The sequence below is a fragment of the Cavia porcellus genome, unplaced genomic scaffold, assembly GCF_034190915.1.
Source record: "Cavia porcellus strain 051 isolate PalLab524CR breed Dunkin Hartley unplaced genomic scaffold, mCavPor4.1 scaffold_26, whole genome shotgun sequence".
In the NCBI taxonomy this organism is placed as follows: domain Eukaryota; kingdom Metazoa; phylum Chordata; class Mammalia; order Rodentia; family Caviidae; genus Cavia; species Cavia porcellus.
In genome coordinates, this window is record NW_026947509.1 from 34,192,992 (window position 1) to 34,201,281 (window position 8,290).

At 57.5% G+C, this 8,290-nt stretch overlaps 1 protein-coding gene across 1 annotated transcript; it reads left to right on the forward strand.

Moving 5' to 3' along the window:
- The first annotated feature begins 1,140 nt into the window (after nucleotides 1-1,140).
- Nppc (natriuretic peptide C) lies at nucleotides 1,141-5,246 on the forward strand. The gene is made up of 3 exons (XM_003474595.5): nucleotides 1,141-1,325; nucleotides 1,623-1,933; nucleotides 4,729-5,246. Exons 1-2 carry the CDS (start codon nucleotides 1,236-1,238, stop codon nucleotides 1,911-1,913), a joined length of 381 nt encoding a protein of 126 aa, XP_003474643.1. The 5' UTR covers nucleotides 1,141-1,235; the 3' UTR covers nucleotides 1,914-1,933; nucleotides 4,729-5,246.
- The last annotated feature ends 3,044 nt before the right edge of the window (nucleotides 5,247-8,290 follow it).

The following is an 8,290-nucleotide window of genomic DNA, read 5'->3' on the forward strand; positions in this document are numbered from 1 at the left end:
TTCTGGAAAAGCACATCCTGACCCCCGTCCCGCGTATCCTCTGCACTCCTGGGAGCTGCCACCACGCCCCGGTGTCAGCCAACTTTCTTTCCTCTGCGGAGGCCCCTGGCCCCGGATTGCTGCACCTCGCTCTATTCCTACGAGAGTTGGAGAAAGCCAGACGCCAGCCTAGGAGAGGATGTTGTGAGTGGCCAAGATGTATGACCCTGTCGGACAGTCGCAGTGGGATAGCTCGACAGCCCAGAACTCGGAGGAGGCCAGGCTGGGCCTGGGCCGGGTCAGGGTCCCTCGGCAGCCCTCTCTTGGGGCACGGACATTGGAGCGACAGCCCCAAGCTTCAGCTCCTCGAAGCCACCGCCGGGTCACCCCTGAACGCCGGCGCACAGAGCGCACCCCCAACTGCAGATCCCGAGTCCTGGTGGCGAGCACACACCGCCGCTGTCGCGCGCGGGCACCGGGGTTTGCGGCCTGCACTCGCGCCCCCTCCCCCGATTCCCGACTCCGCTGGCGGGCAGAGCGCTTGAGCTCCCGAGTGCGGGAGACATGCGTCCCCTCCTCGGACTGGGCAAACCCCGCTGTCCCTGCGCCTGCCCGTGGCATCCCCGGCCCCATCCTCTGTCTCTCCAGCCTAATAGCACTGGCGGAGTCTCTGCTCCCAGCCTGAGAGCAGGTAAAAGCGCGGGCGCCGTGCCAACCTGCGCCTGCCGGGTAGTTGCCCCGGGGAAGTTTGGCAACAGGGGCAGGTCTGCGTGGGTTGCTGGCAGCGCCAACTTTTTCACTGCGTGACTCTGTGTGACTTGGTTCCTTGAAGCAGTCTTTGCACCTGCAGCGAGGGGTGCCGCGCCCTCCCAGGAAGGGCGCGTGTTGTGAGGTCCCCAGGGGTGCACAGCGCCCCGGACGCACCGGCGTCTGCAGACCACGGAGCGCGCTGTGCAGTTGGGGTTTCCAAGCACGGCCTCAGTGAGCCCTCCGCGCCGCGGCATCCCCCCGGGCTGGGATGTGGGTGGGGGCCGGGGCAGCCCCCCACCAGCCTCCTCCGGGCCCTCAGCGCGGCCGCGTGCGCGGTGCCATTGGCCCGGGCCGCCGGGTGGGCGGGGCGATGACGTCAGCCGCAGGTTGAGCTATAAAGGCGGGAGGGCAGCAGCGGGATCAGAGCGCACCCAGCCGGCGCCGCGCAGCACTGGGACCCGCGCTCGCCCGCAACCCGCTCTGTGCCCGCCGGCCCCAGCGGCACCATGCACCTCTCCCGGCTGCTCGCTTGCGCCCTGCTGCTCACACTGCTCTCTCTCCGGCCCTCCGAAGCCAAGCCCGGGACGCCACCAAAGGTGGGTGCTGTTACGGGGACGGTGGGCGGGCTAGGGGCATGGAGGACTCTGGGTCTGCAAGGCTGCTGCGCTCAGGGGCGCAGCAGGGCCCCCAGTGAATCGCCTTGGGACTCAGAGGGGTCCCCGGGTCTCAGCACATGTGCAGTGCAGCGCCCCCGTCCGACGTGACCAGCTCGGCAGGCGGCAAAGGAGCTGGCGACCGCGGCAGGTGGATGCGCGCGGAGCCGTCGGCGCGCTCGGGACTCGGCGGGGGAACGGGGTCGCAAGTCCTTCACCCGCCCGCTCTCTCTCGCATAGGCCCCGCGAGCCCCGCCGGGGGAGGAGGTGGCCGAGTCCCAGGCTGCCGGCGGCGGTCAGAAGAAGGGCGAGAGGACCCCCGGGGGTGGCGGCGCCAACTCCAAGGGAGACCGGTCGCGACTGCTCCGGGACCTGCGCGCGGACACCAAGTCGCGGGCGGCGTGGGCCCGCCTTCTTCACGAGCACCCCAACGCGCGCAAATACAAAGGAGGCAATAAGAAGGGTTTGTCCAAAGGCTGCTTCGGCCTCAAGCTGGACCGGATCGGCTCTATGAGCGGCCTGGGATGTTAGTGTGGCGCCCCCTGGCGGTGGTGAGTACTCCCGACCCGGCTGCCGGGCGCCCTGCTCGCCCTGGCTCCCGCGTCCTGCCGAACCGAACCGAACCCGGCCCCCGCGAAACAGGCCGTCTCCTTGCTGATGCGCGGGCCCGGGACCAGTGCGAACCCTGCCGGCCTTCGGATGGAGCCAGTCAACCTTGGCATGAGATCCAGGGTGCTCGAGGCTTTGCCTGCCACCCATTTATCAGCCCATTTTACAGATGAAGGAAGTGGAGGATTAAGTGGTTAGGGAAACCTGGCAAGGTAAAAAATGGCGCAGCCTGGATGAACCATCCGGCTTCCTCTGGAAAGGCAGGAAGGGGATGGTGGGGTCTTCCCTACCACGTAGGAGGGCTAGCAGTCTTGCCCTGATGGCACGGGGTTTAAGGGGTGTCAGGGGCCAAGCATCAAGATCGATGTGGAGAAACGCCCGCCCCACGTGGTACCTGCGGGCAGCATCAGGCCTCCCTTCTGCCCGGGGCATCCCCGTCCTCAGCCTTTCTCTAAACTGTGGGCAAACTGGTCTGTCCAGGGTCCTGATGCCACCGACGCAGGGGCAGAGCTTGGTGCTTTTGACCTGGTTTCGTGGCAAGAAAAGGAACAGACTCATACATACCGCCTGCCCCAGCCTCAAATTTGACAGGTCTCAAAGGGAGTTTTACCCACCCTGACCCCAGTCTAAACTATGTTCCAGGCTCACTGAGACCTCTGCCTTGCCCAGCATTGCTTGGTGGCAGGTGGCTGTGACTGAGACCCTCTCCTCTCCATTTCTACAGCCCTCCAATGTGGAGGGAACGGCCTCTGACATTGGCACCGCAATGCTTGCAGGTTGGGCCCTGTTGCTTCCTGGCATTGCCCCAGCCTGGCAGCTGCCCCGTGGGTCATACTCCCCTCACCCTGCTATAGTGCATTACAGCAGAGTCTCACAGGAGGTGCCATTGAGGACCCACTCCCGAACCCTCAGAAACTCATGACCAGCTTCAGGGCCTAAGACCCTGGCCTAAGACAAGCATGACCTGCATCACCGCAGTGGGGCTCTCGGGAATACTTGTCAGTGCACAGAGGAGCCACGTAACCTAGCCTGGCAGCCCTAACACCTGTTGCCTGTCCAGTTCCAGCATTCCCTTCCTCTATCTGCAGCTTTGGGAGGTCAGGGGCGCATGCTGCCCCCCAGTTCTGCAGAGGCTTTACTGTCTATGACCTTGACCTCCCCTACACGGGTCCTTGGATGCAGACTTCAGATCCACTAGCGCATTGTCTTTGCTCCCTTCTCTCGTCTCGAAACAGTGAGATAGAGACCAGGACACTTTCAGTTTGTGATTTAAACACCACACTCAGACTTTAGACCCTAAACCAAAGTGAGGGCACTTTTCTGGGTCAGTGCCCACACTTCCCTGAAGGTGCCTTGTTCTTGGGCGGGGTGCCCTCAGTGACCCCATGGGTAGCATGAGATGCAGAGCAGGAGGAAACCAGATCCTAAGACTTCACCCTTTGGCCAGGGCAGGTGGACAGCCACCTGGAAGGGCTCCGCTTAGATGGGCACCTGCTGCCAACACCTGCAGCCTTAGTCTGCTCCCCTGCTCCCACACGTGACCCTGGTGGTACAGTAGGTCGTCCTTGTGGTCCCTGCAGCCCCCGGATGAAAATGCCTAGCCCAGCCTTGAGAGAGACAGTATAGGTTTTGCATGCTGATGGAAATACTTGTGAGGCTGTGTCCATTTCTTTACTGAGGGGTGACTTCAGCTCCAAGCACCACCATAATGACTGTCGCTGGTGGTTATTGGTCTTGATTATAAAATGTTAATGACAGACACTGGGTGTGGCTGTAACCTCAATGAACACTCTGCCTCTGGGCCTCCAGGAACATCACAGACATCTGTCATCTGGGTGAACATATGGGACAGCAAGAGAACACAGAGGGGCGAGCTGACCAAGCCATTCCAGCCCAGGGTCCCACTGCACTGCTGTTCTTTGGGAGGGCACCTTGCTTGGACCTGGAGCAGCCACACACCCATGGCGGGGACTGAACACAGCCCCATCCCATCAGCCAGTCCTCCTGAGCCCCGAGGCCAGCTGGGTTGTGTGCCCACAGCTGGCGCCAGCCACTGCCCTCTCCCCAGGGGCCCCAAGGAGGGCAGGAAGTGCTGTCCACTGAGAAGCGGCCATGACCCAGCCACTGCCAAGGGCTAACCCATGGCCCTCTGATCCCAGAGCCCACCGGGAAGGCAGCTATTATCCATTTTATGGGTGAAGAGAATGATACTCAGAGCTACCCAGGGCCACCAGGGAATCAAGGTCAGAGCTGGCATTTGACGCCAGAATCCCTGAGTCCCCAGACATTTCTATTCTGTGTCCTTGCGTGGTCACCCAGATACACAGATCAGAGGTGAGCAACTTAGTGAGGGTTTGTGTTGCAGAAATGAATGAATGAATGAATGAATGAATGAATGAATGAATGAATGAATGGTGGGGAGAGGAGAGCTGTCCCTCCCTTTGGGTCACCAGGCCTCACCAAGTGCCAGCACCCAGGGCGTGACCTGCAGGTAAGCAGAGCCGATAGCAGGCCTGGCGACCTCCCAGTTGCACCTGCACTGGAGACACCAGTGCCAAGGCCTGGAAAGGGTCTTCCTCTGCTGGGACGGCCTTTGCCAGCGGTCTGCGGGGCTGCAGCAGATGGCCAGGACCCTGCTGCTGCTGCTGCTGCTGCTGCTACAGGAAGGGGAGGAAAGTTCTAGAAGCGCCCCGCAGACCAAGAGCCTTGAACTGAATGTGCCATGTCCTCTTTTCAGGACTGGGAATCGTTCCACACGCTGAGGTCATCCTTGGTCACCAGCTGCCAGCATCTGGAAACACCTCCAGCGGGATGTGGCTTTTACATTTCTTTCTTTTTTTCTTCTTCTTCTTTTTCTTCTTCCCGTGGTCCTGGGAATACACAACACCAGCTGTTTTATTATTATTTGGGGTGGGGAGGGTATGATTTTATGGTTTGTTTTTTTTCTTGGAAATGAAAAATAAAAGGCTATATATTATATATATATTATATACATGAAACACACACCTACACCGACTTGACAAGGGGCAGTTTTTAAGAGACTGACAAAACCAGCTGTAGAACATTGCTGTTTGTAAATTCATGTCATGCATAAATGTATTTATGTTGTAAAGCTATTTATATTGTTTATAAAGAGATATTTATAAAATTTTATTTATGTAACTAAATGAAAGAAGCCAATCATTGTAATGTTTTTGTCCTAACTAGTTGAAAAATGTAAAAAAAAAAAAATGAAAGAAAAAAAAAATCATTCCATGAATTTCTTGAAAACTGTCTTTATTTACTCATTGACTGATGGGTTGATTGATTTGGGCAGGGTCTCACTCGTAGCCCAGGCTAGCCCTGACTTCGTGGCAATCCTTCTGCCTCAGCCTCCCAAGTGCTGTGATCATAGTCACACCTAGTGTATTGTGTTCCTCTTTAGGAATTAATCTGAGGCAGAGGGAGAACGTGAAGAAGAGGCATTAGCCTCTGGGTGCTCATCAGCCAGCTCCCCAGTTCCAGTTTTATTTGTACCAGAATCTTCCTGGGGTCCTTGGTGCAAACACAGATGCCTGCCTGCACCCAGTGATCTGGGGAGACAACCAGCCATGGAGAAATTGTCCCGAGAGAGGCCAGCTGCGCTCCAGCACCTGACAGCTGGGAAGCAGAATGAACTTGGGCTTGGGGCTAGGGTCCTCTGTGTCCCCCTGCCACCACCTCAGGGAAGACAGCCGAGGTCAAGGCCTCACTGGGGATGAGCTTTGCACCCCTGTGGATGGGTGGGCATTTCAGCAGTGCCTGGACCTAGGAGGGGTCGAGCTGGGTGGTGTCCCGGGCTAAGGACAAGGACCACGACGTCACCTGGAAGCTGAGACCTTGAACCTCGCACAGTGAAGATGCTGTCCAGTTTCCTGTTTGCTTTGTGACTGGGGCTGCAGGTTTACATCTGCTCAAAGCCACTAACAATCGTGGCTCGGCTCGTATTCAGATTTGAATCTCTTCTGAAAACCCCCAGGACACCTGTACATAATTCAGAGACCATCTCGCTCCCTCCTCACTCAGCAGCATGTTACCAGGGATTGGGGACACAGAGAGCCTCTCGGGCTGGTGACAGTAGGTGGTGTGGGGACATTGCAGGGCCCTGCTTAGTGGCTGAACCAGTAGGGCAGGAATCTCACCAGCTCCTGGTCCCCACCAGGCCTGCTCAAGGGGGCACAAGGCAGTCAGGCCGCTTATGGCCACAGCTGGGTCCCCCACACCCTATGTCATCCCAGCCATGAGCTCTGAGCAAAGCTAGTGAGAACCAAGCACATGGGAGCAACCGGAAGTGTTTGGAAACCCCTGGGATTAACTGGCCTTAACTACTGGCCTCGGTCCTGCCTCCTTTTGGCCTCATGTCCCATCTCAAGCTGCCTGGAGAGCATGCAGCTTCAGTCCCATGGAGGGTGACAACAGCCAGGACCCACTAGAGACTCAGTCTCACCCAGAGGGCTGGCCGGAGTGCTGGTCCTCGGGGGCAGGGTGGGCCCCTGCACCATTAGAAGCTTCTCTGTGCTGCAGGCCTGTGATCTCTCCGTTCTCTGGGAGGCTGAGGCAAGACGGTTGCAGGTTGGAGCCCACCCTGAGCAACTTAGCAACTCAGCAAGACCCCACATCAAATAAAAAATAAAAAGGGGGTGTGGTGGGAGCTCAAAGGCCATGGTCCCATCACCAGTAACCACTAGCTAAGTCAGTGGGTAAGTGATGTAACACAGGAACTTAAAAGAGTGTTCCCTGGGCACGGGCAGCCAGGAGAAGGAACCCAGAGAGCCAAGGTCCCCTCATCGGAGCAGGCAAGGAGTCCCGGGCAGCAGCTGTGGCAGGGCATTGCTTCCCTGGGTGGGACATCAGACAGGGCGAGATGGGGAGGAGCCCGCCGCCCCCCATCCCCAGCCTGCTGAGCTGTGACTAGTGTCAACCCCCAGAAGCCTTGGAACACTGGCATGGGAGCCAGGCATGCATGACGGTAAGGCAGTCTCCAGCACAGGCAGCCTCGGGCCTGGGCTCAGCCTGGGCACCAGTGGGGCCGGCGTCAGTGCCTGGCCCCCAGGACGCGGGGTGAGCAGATCCCTTGCTGGCCTCCCCATCTGTCCCCCTCCGTCCCCATGCTGATGAGGACAATAGTCAGCGGTGTCCCCAGCCTGTGGCCGACTGCCAGGTGCCCTTCCACCCAGACAGATGCTATCCTGTGGCCCTGGAACACCTTTCGGTCCCCTCCACCCCAACGGCCTCCTCCATTGCTCCAGGGCTGGTGAGCTGCCCTCCCTGTGGGCTTCTCCTCACAGGGCCTCAGCGGGGGGCTCTCCGGGTCCCCAGCCTGATGTTCAGCTCCACGCTGGCTGCCACCTGTGCTGTGTAGGCCCGGCTCCTGGGAGCAGGTGGACAGTGGCAGGTCACCGCAGACAGCATCACACGGGTCACACAGCTCCAGGGTGACACAGAGCCCTTCTGACCTTTCCTCCTGTCAGGTGTGTGAAAAGGTCAGTGGGCTCGGCAGCTTTTATATTTTTTCAAGGTACCAATATAATGCTCTTAAATTAGCTCTATTAATTTATTTTTGGACCTATTTACCTTCTTATTCTACTAATTGCCCAGAATGTTGAATTCACTTTTTTTTTTTTTTTTTTTTTTGGTATCAAGGATCAAACTCATGACCTCAGGCTTGCCAGGCAGATGCTTATGCCACTGAGCTAAATCCCCAGGCCCTTGCCCAGAATGTTGAGCCCTCGACCCTGAGCATGGCCGCGTCCACCCCCGAAGCTCTGGTCCACAGCACTTCTCAGCCTCCTATTTTCTCTATAATAGACATTTTTTTCTCCGACAAGTGCAATTTAATGTTGGCTGAATTCCTGTTTTTGAGGTTGAGTTCAGTATTTATATACCTTCTGATTTATTAAATCACCAGCTCCTATGTTTTAAGCAATTTAGTAAATGATCCATGAATACTCTGAAAATAGACATGTGTCCCAATGTGGAGACGGGAGGGAGAAGGGACATAAGAAGAATTCATGCATCTCGTGTCACCCTTGTGCACCTGCTCCCCGCCATGGCCATAACCATCACAGATGCCAAATATGCACAAAAGGAAAAAAAGACCATTTGAAAGACGAATGCCCGTTTGCATGGCTTAAAATTCTGAGAATACTCAGGCCCCTTAGCTTTCCTAATGCCGTGTCCTTCCAATTCTTTGACCTTCCAATTCTTTGATCCACTGAGGGTGGACAAGGATGTTGAAACAGGAGGACTTTCCCCACTCACCTGCGTGAAGTCCAGCTGTT